This window comes from Delphinapterus leucas, chromosome 19 (assembly GCF_059928025.1).
Source record: "Delphinapterus leucas isolate spDelLeu-1000000601 "Yukka" chromosome 19, BTC_Dleu_Yukka2, whole genome shotgun sequence".
Classification (NCBI taxonomy): Eukaryota; Metazoa; Chordata; class Mammalia; order Artiodactyla; family Monodontidae; genus Delphinapterus; species Delphinapterus leucas.
The window spans coordinates 57,064,693-57,088,065 of record NC_143147.1 but is presented as its reverse complement, the minus strand read 5'-3'; the positions used below and the strand labels follow the sequence as shown (position 1 = coordinate 57,088,065).

The window sequence follows — 23,373 nt, the reverse complement described above, 5'->3', positions numbered from 1 at the left end:
CAGTAGGGCCTTGTCATTTATCCATCCTATATAATAGTTTGCATCTGCTAATCCCAAACTCCCACTCCATCCCTCCTCTAATCCCCCTTTAGCAACCACAAGTCTGTTGTCTATGTCTATGAGTTCGTTTCTGTTTTGTAGATAAGTTCATTTGTGTCATATTTTAGATTCCACATATAAGTGATATCATATGATATTTGTCTTTCTGACTTACTTCACTTAGTATGATCATCTCTGGGTCCATCCGTGTTGCTGCAGATGGCATTATTTCATTCTTTTTTATGGCTGAGTAGCAGTCCATCGTGTGTGTGTATATATATAACACATCTTCTTTATCCATTCATCTGTCGATGGACATTTAGGTTGCTTCCATGTCTTGGCTATTGTGAATAGTGTTGCTGTGGACATCGGGGTGCGTGTATCTGAAAAAGATAGAATTTTTTGTTTTTTGGGGTTTTTTTTTGCGGTACGCAGGCCTCTCACTGTTGTGGCCTCTCCCGTTGCGGAGCACAGGCTCCGGACGCGCAGGCTCAGCGGCCATGGCTCACGGGCCCAGCCGCTCCGCGGCATGTGGGATTCTCCCAGACTGGGGCACAAACCCGTGTCCCCTGCATCGGCAGGCGGACTCTCAACCACTGTGCCACCAGGGAAGCCCCAAAGATAGATTTTTAAATGTAGCAATTCCTGGAAATGTACCCAGTTTACTCTATTTTGCCTGTCTTCATTAACTGTCTCGGGAGAGCAGGAGTTGACAACCATATACTTTTCTCCATCAGTTATCTGCTGCTTTTCACCAAGGAAGGAACACCCATAGGCTGCTATTGCTTAGGAGAACGGTGCCTTCCCAGCCACATACCCTACGGCTGCCTATGGGCTGCAGGTACCACTGCAGGCATGTGAAACCTGGGGCCACTCCTCCAAAGTGGGGTGAAAACAGATGCTGGAGTTTTCCAGACTTTGAACCACAGATATAACTTGGTCATAACTCTCATCATTGCTGTAGAGTTAGCAGAGCCCTGAAACCACTTGCCGTGTCAACTAGCACTTAAGCAAGCAAAGGGGTTCAGTGACCTTCAAATATTCCTGAGATCTTCTTGTTCTAGGCATGAAGTGTCTTGAATAATTCTTTCAAAACGTTAAGAACTCCCATTGTTCAATTGTACATGAAGCAGCAAATGCTCCTCTTTGCATTCAGTGTGCTCTTGTGCTCTCAGAAGTTCTCAAAGACACTAAAACTAATTGCTGTCATTCCTACGAGTATATTTCTAGCTTTAACCAGAACAACAGCATCTCTTGATGTCACCCATCATTTTCCTGAAGGATTGGTAGGTACAATAGGCTTACACAAACAGGGGCTTTTCTAATTCTGGAAAGAGCCTGTTACCCCCATAAAGATAGACCTCTCTCCTAGAAACACCTCTGGTTATGAGGCCAAGGTTAAGGAGATGAGCATTGACACAGCAGGGTGTGGCAAGGAGACAGTGCAGGATATATTTCTGGGAAGGTTCTATCTTAGTTTTCTCCCTTTTTGGTCTTGTGATTGGCTGTGGGTTTCTGCTTTGTAGTAAACACAAGAGCCTTGATTGCTTTCTAAAAGTCAGCCCTGTTACCAAACCTCTCCATTTATTTGAGTTGCAGTTGGTTTCACATTTCTTGGCAAATGGTCCCATGGCTTTTATGTCAGCCTCAAGTTCCTTCAGCTCACAGCCTTGTGTCTTCGAGGTGGAACTCAGGAAACCCTCCTCTTCGCCGGAGACCAGGTCGACCTTGTTCGTCGCTCTGGCTCCAGTATCTGCAGAGCCTGATGAACTCTCATTGTTCAGTGCACGAACGAGAAGGGACCAAGAGTGTCCCCCAACCAACGTCTGGAGAAATCCTGTGTTCTGCCTCAAGGGCCAGCTACCCTTGTGGTTTTGAACTGAGTTCTGGCAGTTCCTGTCTTTGCTCTCTTTGTGGCTTTTCATGCTGCTCTCTAATGGCTAACGTGTTCAGATTCTCATTTATCAGTACCAGGGGATGACACCTCTTGCGTGAGCCTATGCTTATAAAGTAGCCTCTACTCACTCTGTGTTATCATTTTGGCTTTTCAGTGTGTGTATCAAATGAGTTCTCAGGGCTAGAATACCACCCCCAAGGATGAGTCAGTGTTGGAAGGAGCAGTTAAAATGTGCTCTCTTGGGACTTCCCTGGTGGTGCAGTGGTTAAGAATCCGCCTGCCAATGCAGGGGACATGGGTTCGAGCTGTGGTCCGGGAAGATCCCACATGCCGCGGAGCAGCTGAGCCCGTGCTCCGCAACAAGAGAAGCCACCGCAATGAGAAGCCCACACACTGCAACAAAGAGCAGCTCCCGCTCGCCGCAACTAGAGAAAGCCCATGTGCAGCAACGAAGACCCAGTGCAGCCAAAAATAAAATAAATAAATAAACTTATGTTTTTTAAATGTGCACTCTTACTTTTCATATACTGTACCCTCCTGTACTCGGTCAAGTGGATTATGCTGCTGGACGGCTGAGTGTACTAGAAACAATTTACGGTTTTGTACAGTCACAGGCGTGTAGAGTTCTGCTTGCACCAGCACGAAGCATACCCTGAGCCCTTCCCTTGGCATTGAGTTGCTCTATTTCTATTCAGTTTAGTCCAAAACTTAGAATGGGTTAAGCACGAGCCTACAATGCTGTTTATATTAGTTTGTCACAGAAGGTGGATTTTTGAATTAAATGTCAATAACCCAGCTCCTTCTTAAATCTTTTTATCAGCTTTTTCATTCCTGCACCCTGGCATTATGACACAGTATTACGTAATAAACAAGGCACCTCTGATAGCTGCTTATAAAGATCCGGGAGAAAAGATAAATATGTGATGAAGCACTGATATCCTGAAATATGAGCTGCAGGTTTGTATTTTCTTTGTGGGATCGGATATTGGTTTTCGTGCTTTATTGACCTGGCAGGGAGAGAGCTGACGAAACACCAAGGAACTTTACACCTTCTTTTTTTTTTTTTTTTTTTTTTTTAAACCTCATGGAGAAATCTGGACATTTGAGTCGCAGAGCCAGAAGGACTGATGGGGCTAGCCAGTCATGTCTTTGCAGAACCCAAATCAGATCCAGCCCTTGGAGGTAAAAATACACACCATACCTTCCCAATGGAATAAAGGAAATGGAATTGGGCTTGTTGTAGAGTTGCTCCCAGGCAGATGGAGGAGCTGGGCTGTGAACTGTGAGCTGGGGTTCTCAGTGACCCTAGTTAAGGTTGGCGGGATCAGAATGCATTTGTATTCGGTTAATCACTCTTTCCCTTCTGTCAGGCTGTTTGTCCGTAACACTGTCACAGTCAGCACCATGTTGCTTGGGAACATCAGCAACAGGAATCCTCCAGATTGCTAATGTCAAAGACATTTAAGTTTAGGGCAGAGCGAGCCAGGCATCTCCCCTGGCATGGCAGGAATCGGGCGTCTCATGCAACATTGTCTCTGGGGGAAGTCATTTTATAGTTCTGTCCCCTTGGCTCGACACCTTCAAATAAGCTTCCAAACCAAAGACCCATCCAAATATAGAAGTCCCTGTCCTAAAAAAAGCTTTTTCATAATCATAAAAATAGAATCACTGATAGATGGCCACCTTGAGGCGTGAAGTAAGCAAGCGACAGGGGAAAATGACATGTTCCGGGTTTTTTAAAGAATTGTGATGAAATGTACATCACGTGAAGTTTACCATTCTAACCATTTTTAAGTGTACAGTTCAGTGGCATTGAGTGCATTCACATTGTTATGCAAACATCAACACCATCCATCCATCCCCAGAACTTTTTCATCATCCCACACAGAAACTCTGTCCTATTAAGCGTTAACTCCCCACCCCTGCTGGCAACCACCATGCTACTTTCTGTCTCTGTGAATTTGACTGCCCTAGGGACGTCATATAAGTGGATGTTCCCAAGTTTTTTTATAACATTTTGGGAAGTGTTTGATCTGACTACCATCTAATACAATTTTTGCAGAAGGAAATGATGGTCTTGGGCTGATGGTCAGGTTTTCCCCGATTTTTGCATTGTAGGGGTGTGTATGGCAGATGCCTTGTTCTCTTAGCCTGTATAGAACTGTAGCAAGGGACTTCCCTGGTGGCGCAGTGGTTAAGAATCCACCTGCCAATGCAGGGGACACGGGTTCGCGCCCTGGTCCGGGAAGATCCCACATGCCGTGGAGCAACTAAGCCCGTGCGCCACAACTACTGAGCCTGCGCTGTAGAGCCCGTGAGCCACAACTACTGAAGCCTGCGCGCCTAGAGCCCGTGCTCCGCAACAAGAGAAGCCACCGCAATGAGAAGCGCGTGCACTGCAACAAAGAGTAGCCCCCGCTCGCTGCAACTAGAGGAAGCCCACGAGCAGCAACGAAGACCCAATGCAGCCAAAAATAAATAAAGACTTGACCTTTTAAAAAAAAAACTGTAGCAAAATGGAAACAAATGAAACAGATCTTCACCTCCCAGTCAGATGTGTTGCCAAACAGAAGGAGCCATAGCTACAGTGTACAGTTTTACATTTTATAAAGCATATTAATTTGTAAGTTTTTATCTCACTTGATTGTCACCATGTCCCATGAGGTGTTTTCTTAGTCCCATTTTAATGATAAGAAACTGTGGCTCAGTTAAGCAAATTGTCTAGGGTTACAAAACTCATCAAAGGCAGAATCAGGACTTTGGCTGCAGGTTTTCAATTTTAAAACTGCAGTGCTTTCCACCATAGCACACAGTGAACAATTATCACCTCTCTGGAGGTCCAGGTAATGCCAGTCCTCAGAAAGGGAGAGCTTCTCCAAATGTATGCCTTATTACCAGTGCCCTACCTCGCTAGCTTGGAAACACACGGAAACCCTTGACCTGACCAGCCAGCCTCTGAAGTCTTGGTATGGATTGATGACCTGACTCTCCATCCCTGATGGTCAAGTTTAGGGCTTAGACTAGCACCATCCAATAGAAATATGTGAGCCACAAATGCCAACCACATATGTAAAGAAACAGGTGAAGTTATTTTTAAGAATATATTTTAGTTAACCCTGTATCTCTAAAATACTATCATTTCCGTATGCAATCAATTTAAAAATTTTTAATGAGCTTTACTTTTTTTGTTGTTGTTACTAAGTTTTTTGCTGTTGTTACTAAGTGTGCGTTTTACACTTATAAGCAATCTCAAGCCAGATGCTAAAATTTCATCAGAGGTACCTGATGTGAATTGAGATTTCATAAAAATTTTCAGTTTAAACAGTAGATTTATGTCTACTGAATGGTGTGTCTCAGACGTATGTAAAAGTTTTCTTATAGCTGAATCGAGTGTCAGTTTTAAAGTTTAAGTTAATTAAAAGCAAAGAAAATTTTAAATTCAGTCCCTCCATCGCACAGGCCCCATTTCCAATGCTCATAAGCTACATATGGCGAGTGGCCACCATCCCGGACAGCGCTGGTTAGTGCTGGACCCAGTAGCACTGCACTAGACAGGGGTCAGCAACCTTTTTCTGTAAAAGGCCAGATAGTAAATATTTTCAGCTCTTTGAACCACACGGTATCTGCTGTGGTATCGTGAGAGCAGTCACAGAATGAATGAGTATGGCTGTGTTCCAATGAAACTTTATTTTAAAAACACAGGCACCAGGCCACATAGTTTGCCGACTGCTGCACCAGAGCATTTGTCCCACTGCCTCAGCTGTGCTGTGAGATTCTAGAAAACAGCTGGCTCTAGCCTCTAGTTTTCTGATATGAGGTTGTTAAAATCTGGCCTCATCACATCCCCTTCCCTGAGTGGAATTACAGTTTTGGCACCACTTGGCGTGAAGACTGCAGTGCACTGGAGTCCTGGGTGATGTTTTATCTTTCAGGCACTCTCTTCAGGGGGCTCCTTGGGCGTCATGAGGCAATTGCTCCACTGTGCTTTGAGGTCCGTTTATTGAGAGTAGAGAAGACTGGGGAAAAAAAGCCAAGAAAAGCATTAAGGGTGATGTGAATAATGTGGCAAACTCCCAGCAGTGCCACCTTGTATCACCCTCTGCTCTTTCCTCTCTCCACACAGCCAGAGTGAGAGAGGCAGGAATCATGCACATTTCAAAGATGGAAACATACATGATATCAGGTTAAGTCAGAGGGACAGGTATTTCTCCGTGGTTGTCATATTGTGTGGTATCCGTCTGCTTTGATGGTAGAAGTGGAAATAGTTGTAAATTCTCATTCCCAATCTGGGGCCCTGAAGACCTGAGTCATGACATCAGGGAATAACTCCATCCAGGCTGAATAATGTTGATTGCAAAACAGTGGTTCCCACCTTTCACATCGTGATGTTTGAAAAAGGTATTGGGACTAATGAAGGATGAGAAAGGGGGCAGGAAGGGAGGGATTGGAAGAAAGATGACACCCCGTTGGTTCTTTATGGAGGGGAATATGGGAGCCTGGCCTTGCAGAGATCTCTGAAGCTCAGCAATTGGGGGAAGGGCAGTTAAGTGAAAGCTTAGGGTTCTACTGAACCTAAAACTTTGGGCCTAGTACTTCTAACGGCAAGGATGCTATTTAGGTGTTGGTGATGGTCAGTTAATAATCCCTTACCATAATCAGGAGTTTTGACTTGGGGTCACCTTTTCTAAAAATCAAGGTTTGAGGTGAACTGTATTAAGTACCTTGGTCGTGCCCAGGCACAGAGTTTGCAAAAGTACAAAGTGATGAACCCCCTTGGCTTTTCCAGGCATGTTATGCAACTCTGCCTTCCCTCAAGTTCTGCAGCTTTATCAAACATGCAGCGCTGCATGCAAATGGGAAAGATCTGCATCCCCATGGGTTTTTTTTTCACTACAGAGAGAATTATTTGGGGTCGCTGTTCTGATGATGGCTCTCATGGAGGCTCAGCCCTGCAGCGCAGAGCTGTCTCTAATCGTGATTGCCTGTAATGATGATTACCCCAAACTCTGGAATTATAACAGTAGATCTTACAAAGTTAGAGCATAATTGCTCCACCATTCCATATGTGCGCACAGTTTAAACAACTTTGATCTTTCAAATGATATCAGACTTTTGTTCTTCATCTTCTGAAATAGCAAAGTTCAAAGGCAGTGGCTCTGAACCATCCCTCTTTGTTCATCATAATGAGATCTAGGTTTGTTAAAGCAGTTCACCTGTTAGAGAAATAAGGGCTGAAGCTGAGTGGAGAAGAAAGAGTACAGACCTATGGTCTTTAAACCAGCTCTGCCACCTAGAAGCCACGTGGCAGGAGGAAGTCTCTAGCCTCTCGGAGACTCAGCTTCCTCATCTGTAAATATGTACCTGAATCCTTATGAGTCTTAGAAATGAGTATAAAGCACTTAATTGGTGCCTCTCACTGATAGGCAATCAGTTAAGCTTTACTCTACCACCACCACCATCATCATTATCAGTTCTGTTATCGACTCTCTGGCTTCAATGTCTTCCGAATCCTTCTGAGTCTATGGATTTCGCAGCCTTCATTTCACATACAAGTTTGGAGTTGGTGATCTGTGATGTAGTATTCTCACTAAATTAGTGATAGAGCTTTGCAAGAATTCAGTGTTAAAAGAGGAAAGAAGAAACAGGTCCCCTAAAGGTGGAACCTTTTGGTCTTGGCACCGTCTGGTACTGAGCAAGTACTAAGGAAGGCCTTCCCCACTCTGCCGCAGTGGTTCTCAGCTTTTAGCGTTGTATTTGCGTAAGATCCCCAACTTCCATCTACCTCAGTGTGAATGTAAAAGGGCTGGAATGGCCCAGGATTCAGCATTTTTAGGAGTATCTCTGGTGATTTTGAGACACGGTTGAAGGACTCTCTGTCCTGCCCTGTCCGCTCTAATTGAGAAACTTCTCGATGCATGTGTCTGAGTCAGTTTGTGGTTTAAAACCTCTGCTTCTGGATGGCCCAGCTCAGATGGCCGCAACCCGGAGAACAGGCCTGATTTGCTTGAGCGTGAATAAAGTGACAGCCTCAGGGCCCTTGACCACCTCAGTGTCTGGGCTTGAGTGTCCCGCCACCCCCCAACAATGTCACCCACGTTACTGCATCCAGTGTCTGTCAGTCGCCCACGGACTGACGCTATCTTAATGAGCTAATGCTGGTGTCTGCCCTGCAATGGCTCTTTCAGGAGCCACCAGAATGATCAATGAGGCTGGGCAGCCAGGCCCTCCTCTGGCTGACGGTGAATCAGCCTCTGGCTGCCTCGGCCCTTTCCTTTCAACAGGGCAGGAAGCAATCGAGCTGAGCGCAGCCAGGCTGACTCGCGTCTGGCTAATGGCTTTTCTGTGTCATGCATCGCCCTTGGTCCCATACATTTTCATGCGTGAGTGAGTTGGAGCTCCTGGAGATGGTCCAGGGATAGGCATCCCTTCTGTCAAGTCCTCCCACCCCCGACTAAAGCCCTTGACAGCATTTTGGCTTAGGGGTATCTGCTTCAGAAGTGGGGTCAACACTTTTTTTAAAACAGTTGAGGTTTTCAACTAAAGAAAAATGCACAACCTAAAAGATGCAAGTTAAGTTGTATTTGGGGAGCTTACTGAGTCCTAGAGCTCTGAGAAACTGCTCCAAAGAGGTAAAGGAGGAGCCAGAATATATAGGAGTTTTTTTTGTTTTTCTTTATAAATTTTTTTATTTTTATTCATTTATTATTTTTGGCTGTGTAGGGTCTTCGTTGCTGTGCGCGGGCTTTCTCTAGTTGCGGTGAGTGGGGGCTACTCTTCTTTGCAGTGCGCGGGCTTCTCACTAAGGTGGCTTCTCTTGTTGCAGAGCACAGGCTCTAGAGCACGTGGGCTTCAGTAGATGCGGTGCATGGGCTCAGTAGTTGTGGCGCACGGGCTTAGTTGCTCCGCGGCATGTGGGCTCTTCCTGGACCAGGGCTCGAACCCGTGTCCTCTGCATTGGCAGGCGGATTCTTAACCACTGTGCCACCAGGGAAGGCCTGGAGTTTTTTTTATGTGTGGGAAGATGCAAGAGTCTGGGCTCATTGAAGTGATTCCTTAGATATACATCTTAACTATCTAAGCACAGAATGTTACATTTTTTTCTCCATCCTGAATTCCCCTCAGGGCACGCCGTTGGGGCTGGGTGGGGTGGGGGGGCGTTGTGTGGCTACAGTGGCTAATGGCCTGATGGCCGGCAAACATTCATTGTTTACTGGAATGGTGGCAGCATTTCCTTTCCACAAGGTGGAAATCACGTAACACAAAATTAACCATTTTAAAGTCAATTCAGCAGCATCTAGTACATTCACAGTATTGTGCAACCACCACCTCTATCCAGATCCAGAGCACTTTCATCACCCCAGAAGGAAGCCCCGTACCCATTGTGTGGGTTTGCTCGGGCTGCCATAGCAAAGCACCACAGAAGGGGTGGCTTAACCAACCAGAGTTGTAAGGGCTCACAGCTGTGAATGGTGGAAGTCAAAGATCAAGTGTCAGCAGGCAGGGCTGGTTCTTGCTGAAGGCTGGGAGGGAAGGATCTGTTCCAGGTCAGTCCTTGGCTGGTAGATGGCCATCTTCGTGCATCGCTTCATCTCGTATTCTTCCTGTGAGTGTCTCTATGTCCAACTTGCCCCTTTGTGTAAGGAAACCAGTCCTATTGGACTAGTGCCCATCCTAATGACCTCATTTTAATTTGATTACCTCTGTAAGGACCCTATCTCCAAATAAGGTCACATTCTGAGGTACTGGGACTTCAACATATGAATTTTGGGAAGACACAATTCAACTGGTAACACACATTAAGCAGTATCAGTATCAGTACTTCCTTCCTTTTTATGGCACAGTAATATTCCATTGTAAGTAAACATGTATTTTTTTGAACTCCAAGTACAAAGCAACTGCCAGTGAAATCTCCACCCCCTGGGCAGCTGGACATGCTGTTCCAGGCTTGTGTGCCCATCCGTATAAGGTAGAGTGTTGATCTCACATATCTCCAATCTGTAAACTTTTTCTCACTGTCTTCCTCCTTGAAACAGTATTAGTCAGTCTTTATGAGCAAAGGGAAGAGGGGAAGCCAAGGCAAGTTTCTAATCCCAAAATTTGTTTAAAAAGAAATTTTATCTTTGATTTTCCTCTCTCCTCTCCCTGCTCTTATCCTCAGCACACACACACAGTTACATTAAAAGCATTTTAAATGCAGACCCTTCTGGGGGAGAGGCGTGGCACAGACAGGAAGCACTGCCCTTTGAGAAGAGCCAGAAGGCTGCTGTTCCCATTGTCATGGTTACTGGGCCTGGTCCCTCAGGCTGGCCTCACACCAGAGCCTTTCCCATTCTGTTCACACTCCCCTCCCGGCACCTGCCTCAGAATGGAAGAGGGACCTTTGGACGTGTGTGTCCTCTCAGCTTTGGAACTGACTGCACTGTTGACTTGTACATTATACATGCCCCCTTAATTTTTTTTTTTTTTTGCCCCCTTAATTTAAAATCTGTTTCTCTCTCTTATGCACATAGACAGGGGACGTACATACCTGCTGGCCTGGGCTCTTTGGGAATAACCCGGAGCCGTGATTAGCCTGCTGCAGACTCAGGCCCCTTCCCCCCATCTCTCGGGCCTTGATGATGCTGACGCTGTGTGTTGTTTCACACCGAATCTGTGGAAGGACCACAGCAGCGTCTCATCGCCCTGCCTGCTGATTCTGAGCAGACTTCCTCAGTGCAAAAGTCATTTGACTCCCTCCTTCCTCTCTCTTATTTTCCCCTCCATCAAATTAGTTTTGTCACTTTGGAAGTTCACTGGGTGAAGAGATGCCTGCTGGCCCCAGGGTTTTCAGAGAGGCAAGAAAGAGAATGGAACAGCTCAAAGATACAGGCGGCACGGAAAGTGTTCACATTACATGTTATTCCATTTTATCATTTTCGTGTAAGCACATGTAACTTCTGCCATCTCAGCCTGGAAGGCCCCGCACTAAAGCCCCAGGACTTAAAGATACTGTAGATTTTCCTCCTTGTGGACCAGCCTAAAGGTGGGTCCACAGTTTCCACTCATATTGGGGCCTGGGCATCTGGAGGGTTTTTTTTTAAAGCTTCCAGGTGACTCTTACATTCAGCCACCTTTGAGAACCACCATTCTATGGGACAGAGGCCTCCAGGAGAGTTGAACACTTTGAGAGAGGCGATGGAAGAGACAGGTGACATCTAATCCTCTTGTGCCCAGCAATGCAGTTAATCAAGCAGAAAGAAGGGACAGAAATCACAAACCTTAGCCTGTCTGAGCCTGTCTTGAGCCAAGCAGAATAGGACTTCAGCGCCACTTAACCCTGTAGGGCCAGAGTGGAAAGGGAGACTCCAGCGTGCCCACCTCCCGGCCGCTACCCATGGGTTGGTTGATCGGCTGCCAACCCTTGAAGGCCATCGGCCACACCGGCAAGCATCTGCCAAGGTGATGCAAAGTGTTCACAGGAACAGGCCGTTTCTGCATTCTACTCACAGCTCGTTCTCCACCTTCTTCCTGAGGAAGAGTACCATCAGGCCCACGTGCCTGATTTCTTTTCTCAACAGGAAGTGCTGATGCTCTGAGTTGCTTGCGGCGCAGTGGCGGTGGTGGCGCCGGGGCAGTTTTCGGAGGCGAGCGATGGGTCTGACCCCTCTGTGTCTGTGTGTTTTGTAGTACAAAATCGGACAGCTGTACATGATCAGCAAGCACAGCCATGAACAGAGCGACCGAGGAGAAGGGGTGGAGGTCGTCCAGAACGAGCCCTTCGAGGACCCTCACCATGGGAACGGGCAGTTCACGGAGAAACGCGTGTATCTCAACAGGTAAGTCCTGGCAGCCGGTGCTCCGCCTCTGGGCGCCCACCCTGCCCGGGGGCTCCCACCCAGCCCCACTGCAAGACTGAGGTAGAGGCTGTGACTGTCTGGGATAAAAAGGTGACTTGGAAAGTCTGTACATCCGCCCTCCAAATCTGCCAGTCTAGTTGCTGCCAAAAACAGAAACCCCTGCGTTCTGCAAAATAGTCCTCAAGCGCGTTTTCATCAGGAGGAGCTTTCTTCTTACCTCTCCCAACCCTTCCACGACATGTTAAGATGAAATCTGATCTTAAGAATTAAAGGGCTTTGTCTTCACCCGTGGTCCCAGGTTAGCAGAAGGAAAGAGGCAGCTTTGCCTGTAAGTTGTACAAAAGTAAGTGCTGAATGTGGTCGTGTGCTGTTGCGGTCTTGACTCAGTAAGATTTCCACTTCCTGCCGAGTGACCACTCGGGTGTCTGCAAAGGGAGATGACAAAACCACCGGTCATCTGTGACCAAAGTGATATGGAGTACTTGGGTGGTTTCTGTTTCTCAAGTAGACCCATCCTTCCCAAGGTAGAGGTTGTCATCTCTCCTCTGAAAGGGTAAAGATTCAAGGATGATCAACCAGCGCTGATCAGGACTGCCATTTCTGTTTTGCAAAATACATTCTTTAATCTCTTCTGTTTTCTTATCACTAATGACATAATTGATTGTTGGGGCTTGTCTGATCTTCTCCCGACCTTACACCCCCCTTCCAGGTCATTTTCTTCCTTTCAATTTTTCTGGGTCAGAACATTTGTAGCCACGTGCCATATTTTCTCAAAAGTAACTGACTATGTCAGTGAATCAGCATATGACCATTGTGGTCATTGCTATCATCTCCATGAATACTCTTTACCACCATCTATGGCCTCTCCTATTGGCCTTTTCTCATCCAGAAAGCACTTCCAGCATAGTAGCTGGACTGTGTCCCCAGTTTAAACAGACACTTGTGAATATTTCTCCATGCTCAGTGCCACGGTCAGGTGTTTCTGAGAGGAGCCATATTTGGATTCCCCCATTCTTGTATGACCTCTACCCTTCGACAGGCTGAAGGGGACTATTTCTTCTTGATGGGAGGGTTTGTGTTCTGTCAGGGTGTTTGGAAATCTCTCAGGCCAATATCCTGACACTGGCTGATTAAACCAAGACATTTTAATCTTCCCAGGGAAGCAGTACCAGGGAATTCCTGAGTCACAATGAAATGCAGATGAGATTGATCCTGTTCACCTGTCAGTAGCTGTGAATTCCCAGGATTTGGAACCCGTGCAGCCTGCAGCCAGCTGTTGATTTGCAGGAGTAGCTGAGCTCTGGGTCTAGCCTGAGGATGGCTTCCTTGCAGAGAGAGGTTTCTCAATATGCTGCTTTGGCATTCTTAGTGCAAAGGGTGTACTCAAAATCAAATATTGAGCATCGATCACCTCTGTAGAGCAAAGAGAAGTGGGGCAGGGGGGCGGTGCAAGAAAATAGATACAAACCTACAGAAAATTCCATTTCTCGGCAGACGATTGCATTTTCCAAAGTTATTGCCTGGGGAATGTTCCCTGTGTACCAAATTCAAGAAATTAGAAAACTTTATAACTTTTCCTGAAACAGAACAAGAAGTGTCCAGCTGTCTCTGTCATGTCTGTTTTCTCTATCAAAATATATGACATTTATTTTCAAGGAGAATACTAAACATTAGTAAGAGGGAAATTTGTTATAAATAGAATATCTGGACTTCCAGTAATAATAACTAAAAGGATTAATATGGACCCTCCCCCCACCTCATATGACAGACACAGGATGAAATATAACAATATAAAGCTGAGTTCAAAGCAAAGAAAGGGAAATCTTCAGGTACTAGAAATAAAGAGGAAACTAACTGGAGTGGAAAGCAGATGAGTTAATGCTAAGTAAGCTGGGGGGTGTCAGAACTGAGTGTGGGCCCTGACACCTAGGGGCTGTGGATGTCATTCCCATAAGGGGACAGGAAGTGTGGCCTCGGTGCATGTAAATGAGGTATTGGGACTGAGAATGGTGCAAAAAAAATCATTTCTGACAATCAAGGGCTGAGAAAGGTTACTACTCAGAGACACAGATAGAAAGAACTACTAAAGGTTGTACTTGAAGTAAAAGGAAATTGAAACCAAGAAATAGGAGGAGGGAATCTAGAAATAATAGTAAACAAAGAAATTGGTAAACATCTGGACAAATCTGAATGAGCATAGAATGTTTCAAATATATGAATAATTAGTAATTGGAAATATATTTGTGGAATTTAAATAACAGACAATAATAACAGAAGATGGGAGGGTAGTAAGTATAAGAAAAAAAAAAGTGCTCTAGTTTGCTAATATCATCTAGGAAGAAAAAAGAGATGTTTATTAATTTTAAAAAGTTTAAGGCAGGGACTTCCCTGGTGGTCCAGCAGTTAAGACTCTGTGCTCCCAATGCAGGGGGCCTGGGTTCGATACTGCGTGCCATAGCTAAGAGCCTGCATGCCACAACTAAAAGATCCCACGTGCTGCGACTAAGACCTGGCTCAGCCAAATAAATAAACAAATATTTTTTTTTAATTTAAGGCAAATATGTGTATTCAAAATGTAAAGGTAACCTCTAAAAGAATAGTAAAATAATATGTAACTTCCAAGAGAAAACTTGACCAATCCAATAGAAGGCAGAGGAAGAACAAAGAGAAGCCTACAAAAAGCACAGTAAATAGAAAACAAATTTTGTTTGTCAGATGATAAATTGAAATGTGTCAGTGATCACAATAATAATGGGTGTTAAACCCTAAACCTGAACCTAGCTCAACAAAGATATGGCAACACGGACAAAATCACAAGTGGCCTAAAGTTATAGTGGGAGATTTTAACCTACTTGTTTAATAAACTGATAGATCGAATAGACAAACAATTGAACAAACATAGAGAAGATGTAAATGACAGAATTACAAGCTTGATCTAGTGGACATTAATAGACCCTGGAACCAACATGCCTTTCAAACACACACGGAAGTGTATAAAAACTGATTATACAAAGTAGGCCAGAAACCAGTCTCAAATACCAGAAAATCAATATTGTGTAGATCCTGTTGGCTGATTAAAGAGCATGACAATAAGAAATTGGTAGCAACAATAAATGAACTCCCTCATCATTTAGAAATGTAAAAATTTCTAAGTATTTCACGGGTTTAAAATGTCAGATACTTATTTTCCCAGCCACCTTTGCAGCTAGGGATGGCATGTGACCTAGTTCCAGCCAATGAGATGTGAGATTTTCCTCCCTGATTAAAAAAGGAAAGATGTTCAAGAGAGGCATGATCTGCTTCTAAGAAAGGAGGTGGGAAATACATGGTGATGGCTGGGAAGGTAACTAATAGTGCCTACCACATGAATCTTGATAACAAAACTGAACAGTAACAGTATAAAAGGGAAGCTTATAGACTGCTTTCAGTTAAGAACATAGACAGGAAAATCCTATATGAAACTTTAGCAAATCAAATACCTCAGAGTATAATAATAGTAATTTATGACCTGATCAGATTTATGACTGATTGTTAACGTCAATTTGAGAATTTGACAAGATTGCTGGGTATAAAATTCATAATACAAAAATCAGTAACACTATTATAGAGCGGGAGCAATAAATGGAAAAAATAATTTTTAAAAATTCCATTTATAAGAGAAAGGAAACCTAAAGGTAGCCAGTAAAGAATCCACAAGATATACAAAATCTTTTCGGAGGAAAATATAAAACATTAGCAGAGGACATTTTAAAAAACCTAGACAAATGAGAATATTCATGGATGGGAAAAGCTATGTAATAAAGTTGCCACCAATTTCCAAATCCATTATAAATTTAAGGCAAAACTAATTAAAATGCCAACCAGGTTGTTTTTAAACAGAATTTGAGAATATAATCCTAAAATTCCTAATTACTACAGCTTTATAAGGAGTCTTGATGTCTGGTAGGGTGAGTCTCTCCTACTTACTGAACTTTTCCAGAATTGTTCATATGAATCTTAGGATTAGAAACCCAAGTGATACGAAGAATACCGGAAGAAACCAAGGACATTTAACCTAGAAAAGCTAGACTTGGGTGTATAATGGTTTGATCAGGTGGGAGAAGGATTAGGCATATGTATTCTAGATGACCTCAAGAGGACCAATTAGACTAAGACCAATGGGTTGAGAATGCCAGGAGAAAAAGTTAGCCTTAGTTTAAGGAAGAAATCTTAAGTATTTGAGCCATCAGAGAGCAAAGTAAGGTGACTTATAGTCAATTATGCTGCTGCTGGGGGTGTTTGAGCATAAGCAGAACACACCCTTGTCAGGCTGTCCTTGAGTAGATTCAAACATCAAGTAGGTGGTTACAATGGACAACCTTTCAGATCCTTTTCATCCCTAATTTTCTATGCTTAAAGTCTGTTTCAGATATTATCTCATCTCTCCTCCAGCATACATAAATGAATAACCAGTGAGGCACAGGAAAAAAAAATACCTTTAGCTCCTTTTGCACAAATCTAAAGTAGGTCCATTATTTTATCTCAGAACCAGGGAGATTATGGTTTAGTAAGAGAGAAAGAAAGAAAAAATTGGTATGTGACATAGCTATAAAATAATAAGTATTTTCGTAATCATAAAAGTAAACCAAACCTACTACTTTGTAGTTACAAACTAAAGTTAACCCACCTCGAGTTAACCTATGTCCTGCATGCACAGGTCATGGGACTGCCATGTTGGTGAGGCTGCTTTGTAATTGTAATTCATTAAATGAGTGTGTACTGAAATTGACAATGTGTAACAAATTGCTCTGGTGTTGGAGAGAATCTCTTAATAATTAAGACATGGTTCTTGTATTCTTATCAAAGTAGGGTCCTAGATCAACCGATTCCATTATTTGTAAGTTCATCTGTCCACCTTATGAGTGGTGTCAAGGAGGAAAAACTTTTCTTCAGTCTACTTAGTTATTGGTGATTCGGGTCCCGAGAATTAAATTGAAACTGACAGATTAACAGGAGAAAAGACAAGTTTTTATTCATGTACATAGGCAAGAGCATACAGAAAAATGTGACTCAAAGGGGTGGTTAGAATTTGGGGCTTATATACCATTTTTTTAAAATAAATTTTAATTTATTTATTTATGGCTGCGTTGGGTCTTCGTTGCTGCGCGCTGGCTTTCTCTAGTTGCGGCGAGCAGGGGCTACTCCTTGTTGCGGTGTGCAGGCTTCTCACTGCGGTGGCTTCTCTTGTTGCGGAGCACGGGCTCTAGGTGCGCAGGCTTCAGTAGTTGTGGCGCGCGGGCTTCAGTAGTTGTGACTCACGGGCTTAGTTGCTCCGCAGCATGTGGGATCTTCCCGGACCAGGGCACGAACCCGTGTCACCTGCAATGGCAGGCGGATTCTTCACCTCTGTGCCACCAGGGAAGCCCTTATATACAATTTTTAATGAGGGAGAGAAAAGAGACTTATGGGAAAACAAATGTCTTGTATGAAAAATAAACGAGGCCTTAGGAGAATGGATGGGAGACAAGATAGACATTGTGACAATGTCTATTTAGGTGATTTCTTATCCTGGTGCTTACTTCTTGTCTCTGGTGATCGGAGTCAATCTTCTCTGGTTGCGAAACTCACGGAGAGGGGATTTACGACAGTTGAATTCTTTTGGGAGGTTCTGTTTTTATACAGATAAGGGGAGTTCAGAAAAAGTGTCTTTCTGCGACTGTTGGATTCTCAAATGTCTTCAGCTCAAAATAATCCTGATGTCACTGTAGCATGTTGTGGACCCCTTCACTGACCACAGGGAAGTGGGTCCTGAGAGTTGGACTGGAAGTAGCCAAGATGTTCCAGTGCCCACTTAATAATTTACGCAGAGGGACTTCCCTGGTGGTCCAGTGGTTAAGACTCCACGCTTCCAATGCAGGGGGCGCGGGTTTAATCCCTGGTCGGGGAACTAAGATCCCACATGCCACACAGTGTGGCCAAATAAATAAATAACTTAACGCAGAGAAATATCAATGTCCTGTGGACCTGAATTCACGAGCTGGCAAAGGGAATGCATGCTCTTCCTTATGTCAATCTGTATGGGAAGACAAATCACATTCAGAAACTGCTTTATTGATTTATTACCCAAAGCAACTATTTGGGGCATTGGAAGTACTCAGTCCCTGTGTCATCAGGGCCTCCTCTCTGAGTCTGTCTTGACCAGAAAGGACATTTTGTGTAAGGATGTTAGTGGTCCACACAATTATCTGGAGGCTTGAGAATGGACAGCTCTCAGGGCAGCTCCAAGAGGCCAAGAGCAGCAATGATGACAACCATCTTTAAGTGAAACTGACCTTTTCATTCTGCCATTACCATCGTGGCTGCTGTGGGTGGGTCTGAATTGTCCATTTTTTCTTTCTATCATTTGTTCTAAAATTTCAAACATGGGGAGTTCCCTGGTGGCCCAGTGGTTACGGTTACAGACTTGCCCTGCTGTGGCCTGGGTTCAATCCCTGGCTGGGGAACTGAGATCCCGCCAGCTGCATGGCATGGCCAAAAAAATAAGTAAATAGAATAAAATAAAATAAAATTCCAAACATAAGCTTCCCATTGAGTTCCCAGGTCAAGCCAGGCTACTAGTGGGTGGGGAGAGGGACTTCCAGACTGTTTTCCAAAGCAGCTGCACCATTTTACACTCCCTCTAGCAATGTATGAGGGTTCCAGTTTCTCTACATAATCACCGACACTTGTTATTGTTCGTCTTTTTGATTACAACCATCCTAGTGGGTGTGAAGTGGTATCTTGCTTGGGTTTTGATTGGCATTTCCCTAATGACTAATGACATTGAGCATCTTTTCATGTGCCCATGGGCCATTTATATGTCTTCTTCGGAGACATGTCTATTGAAATCCCTTGCCCATTTTTGAATTGAGCATAATGTCTTTTTCAAATGCCATTTATCCTTTTAGTACTTGCCTCTTATCTCCCAGTACTGTGGGGTTACTCCACTCTCTGGCCCTTCCTATAGCGTCTGATACAGTTATGTGCAGTACATTTGGGTGGCTGCCTAATGCATTTAGAACATTACATTAGTTCTAATACATTAGTACATTTGGTGGTTGTCCTTGGGCCTTTGATCCAGTTCAGTTAACCAAATAAGTGGTATTTCTTGGCTTGTCTTCAAAAATCCTGTTTTCAACTGGCATCCAGGGAAAGGAGGCAAGATACTAATCAAACTCTGGAACAGCAATTCTAAATAAAACCTGTTGTCCAGAATCATGTGAGGGTGGGGCTTTTCTTTTGTTCCCTTTCATTTTCATTTCATCCCTAGCATCACTCCAGTCCCCTCCCACTGAAGCCCATGAGGAGAGGGAATCTGGTGGGGGTGGAGGGGCATTGGAGAAAAGATGGAGCCTATTTTTAGGCTTGTTTATCAGTCATGAAGTGTCATGTTCTTCTCCACTACCGCTACTGGATTAATTAGGCTGTGCTGGCAGCTGCCAGTCAGGGAGGGTTGCCAGCTTCTAACGGTGATTCCGCCTAATGCGTGAATCGATTTGCACGACGCGAACATTTCTCCCACTACATGGCTCTTGCCTTGCAGGGCAACCTCTCCTGGCTTCTCGTGGCTCTGGGTAGGAGAGGGTACAGCTTCCCTAAGCCATGAATCCTGTTTAACTGGATAAGCAAAGCCACCAGCTGGTCACTTCACCTTACCTACCAGCTCATTGGTAGAGCCTTGTTGCTGTGGCTTGGGTCTTTCTTTCACATTTCTTCTTCCTGTTCTCCCAGATCTTCCCCACAGTATGAGCTAACTGCCCACAGCTCATGTGGCAGAGGAAGAGCTCACTACCCAGGCAACAGGTCAAAGAGGAAGTGTCGGGGCCAGAGACTCTGACTTAAGAGCTTATTTCCACACTATTTTGAAAGACTCTTCATGGTTATTACTGACTTCTGAATATCCAGAGACGATCTTCATTCATTCAGAAAATATTTATTGAGCACCTGCTGTGTGCCAGGCATCATTCTAGGTGCTGGCTGGGTGAGCAGCAGTGGACAGGACAAAGATCCCTGCCCTGATGGGAACGTGTTCTAGTTATGAGTGACAGGAGTGAAACAATAGCCATGTATATAAGAACATTATATATTTTAGAATATTCAGTCATATATTCTATATAAATATATATTCTATATGTATAGAATATAATATTAAATAAGTTAATAGTATTTTAAATATATACTGGATGTTACTTCCCTGGTGGTACAGTGGTTAAGAAGCCACCTGCTGGCACTTCCCTGGTGGCGCAGTGGTTAAGAACCCGCCTGCCAAGGCAGGGGACACAGGTTCAAGCCCTGGTCTGGGAAGATACTACGTGCCACGGAGCAGCTAAACCCGTGGACCACAACTACTGAGCCTGCGCTCTAGAGCCTGTGAGCCACAACTACTGAAGCCCGCGTGCCTAGAGCCCATGCTCTGCAACGAGAAGCCCGCGCACCACAATGAAAAGTAGCCCCCACTCTCCGCAACTAGAGAAAGGCTGCGCACAGCAATGAAGACCCAAGGCAGCCAAAAATAAATAAAGAAATAAATAAATTTATTTAAAAAAAAAAAAATATATATATATATATATATATACTGGAGAAAATAGAGCACGTAGAGCCTTCTTCCTGACATACCTTTCAGTCCATGCTCTTCTATTTGGTCCCCATCTCAATCCTTAAGAACACGCCAAGGCTTCTCATGCTGCCGGGTCCCCTGCCTTCTGCCCCCTCAGCTACTCCCATGGAACATCACAGAAACAGAATGTTTAGGCCTGGTTGGGATCTTACAGGGCATCTTGTCAAGTGATTTCCACCTTGGTTGTGCCTCGCTCCTGCCTGATGATGTTGACACATGTGGCTGGCTCCCCTGGGTGCTCCCCACACCCCTGCCACATTACCCTAACACTCTCCACATGCAGAGCCTTCTAAGAACTGACACGAGGCAGGCTTCTTTTCCCAGAATCACAGCACAAACTGTCCTTTTTTTTTTTTTCCTCCTTGCGGTACGCAGGCCTCTCACTGCTGTGGCCTCCCCCTCTGCAGAGCACAGGCTCCGGACGCGCAGGCTCAGCGGCCATGGCTCACGGGCCCAGCTGCTCCGCGGCATGTGGGATCTTCCTGGAACGGGGCACGAACCCGTGTCCCCTGCATTGGCAGGCGGACTCTCAACCACTGCGCCACCAGGGAAGCCCTAATCACATTTATTAAGTCCTTTGTGTCCTTCCTAGAGTTATCCCTCCTGAGCTACACATGCCTTAAATTCATTTTGGGTTCCATTGCCTAGATACAAGGCCATGAAAATTTGAACATAGGGTACTTCACTCCATTTTAAATTCCCTAACTCATATTGTGACCAAACTTGATTACATAACGCACTAAGTTTTTTTCCTTTTAATTCCTGTTGTCCAAATCTTTCCCGACCCCAGAGTATATGGCCCAGAGGAGTATTGGTTGGGATTGATGCAGCCCTGACCCATTTCAGACAAGCCTGAGGTGACGTCTCTAACACCTGAGCTATCCAAAATTCCACTCTTAAGTCAAAATCCACCACGCAATTTAGTCAAGATTTGCACTTAGTTTTAGATGCTATCCCTTCCAAGATAGTCTCCCAACCAGGTGTTAGTTCCCCAGAAGTCGCAAAGAGATGGCACAGAAGACATCCCCAACGGTGTTGATGATGAACAGGAGTTGGTCTAGATATAAGCTGGGAATAAAGGGTCAGCACTTGTGAGTGTCAGGGGGAGGGGAGTAAAAACAATAAAAAGTACACCTTGGTGGTCACACAGGTCTTCTGGGGTTAACAGAAGAAAGAAAGAAATAGAGCAGGAATGAACAAGAATACAAGAATGTAGGAGAAAAACCTCAGGGTCAAGGAGAAGAGTATAGAGATTAATAATTCTGTCCTGGACCTGCTGTTGGATGTACATAAGTATACGGGGTTGACCCGCCAGTCAAAAATGAGCAGACAGGGCTTCCCTGGTGGCGCAGTGGTTGAGAGTCCTCCTGCTGATGCAGGGGACACGGGTTCAAGCCCCGGTCCGGGAAGATCCCACATGCCGCGGAGCAGCTGGGCCCGTGAGCCATGGCCGCTGAGCCTGCGTGTCCGGAGCCTGTGCTTTGCAACGGGAGAGGCCACAACAGTGAGAGGCCCGTGTACCACAAAAAAGAAAAAAAAAAAATGAGCAGACATTGGCAGAGCATCTTCCCCAGTATGCATGGCTTGTGGCATCCCACGGGCCTCTTTAGGACCAAGAGCTGACTCTCAACATTTTCTTACCTTATCACTGTCTCTTTGTGGTCACCAGCTGAAACTGTGCACGTCAAATACAGACTTGAACCCACGTGGCCGGGACTCAAACCCGGTCAAAACCCTGACTGGGACTCGAACCCACATGGCTGGGGCTCGAACCTGGCCAAAACCCAGACTGGGACTCAAACCCAGCCAAAACCCTGATTGGGACTCAGACCCGGCCAACACCCAGTCTTCCAACTGAGATCACACACCTGGTTTCAGGACTTAATGAAGCTCAGATTCTTGACGTCTCATTGCAGAAAGAATTCAGTGAAAGACAAAGTGATAGGTAAGAAATGGATTTATTTAGAGAGAAACACACTCCACAGACAGAGTGTGGGCCACCTCAGAAGGTGAGAAAGGCACCACGGTATGGGATTGTCAGTTTTTATAGGGGTGGGTAATTTCATAGGCTAATAAGTGGGAGGAGTATTCCAGCTATTTCAGGAAGGGGCGGGGATTTCCAGTAATTGGGTCACCGCCCACTTTTTGATCCTTATGGTCGGTCTTGGAACTGTCACGGTGCCTTTGGGTGTGTCATTTAGCTTACTGATGTGAGCGTATACTAAGGCTCAAGGTCTAGTGCAGTCGACTTGTCCACCATCTTGGACCCATTTGGTTCTAATCAGTTTATGTCATGTCCTCGGGCTATGTCATTCTTTCAAAGGTTGTGCCCTGCCCCCTTCTCTCCTGTTTCAGAACCAGGACAGTCCCATTTAACCTGGGACAAGTTGACCAGCTGTCACTGATGTATGTTCTGTTCCATGTGAAGTAAAGAAGTAAGAAACAAAACAATCTGAAAAGTTTATCTTTGGTAGGCATGGACAAAGGTTTTGGGGAAATGTGGTAGCATTCCACATCAGCACGTTTCCTAATTCCTTAAAGGTTTTAGAGTTTTGTCTTTTTCCTCAGTGTCCCTAAAGCCTGAGCCATGGTGAGATGGTCTTGGGAGGTTTAGTCTCGGCCACTGGACCAAGAGGACGTGATTCAAGTCATGCCACCTTTCCAGAAGAGAGGTTCTTGTTTGATGCCAGGTAGTGAGTTTGAATGACAGGCTTCTCCTTGGAATTGTAGGCAGTATACATCACGAAAGGGACAGCAGCAGTGGGGTCTAATTTAATTCCATTTTCCTTTGCAGCCCTGATAAATTATTGCTGCATGGAAAAACGAATTTTACTTTCTCAGACAAAAATGGTTTGAATGTTGAATGTGCTCTGGGGAAGTCAGGGGCTAGGAGAAGGTCTCTAGTGGACTTAAAAATATTTAAATGGCATATCACAGAATTTGTTCCAACACCTCCTGTGCCTGGC

At 44.8% G+C, this 23,373-nt stretch overlaps 1 protein-coding gene across 6 annotated transcripts in view; it reads left to right on the top strand.

The window, feature by feature from the left end:
- Positions 1–23,373, top strand: part of PITPNC1 (phosphatidylinositol transfer protein cytoplasmic 1) — a 256,157-nt gene that overhangs the window by 115,262 nt on the left and 117,522 nt on the right. For 4 of the 6 annotated variants that reach the window (XM_089901467.1, XM_022589206.2, XM_089901464.1 and 1 more), the window contains exon 2: positions 11,603–11,751. In XM_089901467.1, coding sequence (XP_089757593.1) covers positions 11,643–11,751 — 109 coding nt within the window. In that variant the 5' untranslated portion in view covers positions 11,603–11,642. Of the gene's footprint in view, positions 1–2,756; positions 2,894–11,602; positions 11,752–23,373 lie in introns of those variants that run through there. The other 2 variants (XM_089901466.1, XM_089901459.1) reach the window with 2 other exon arrangements.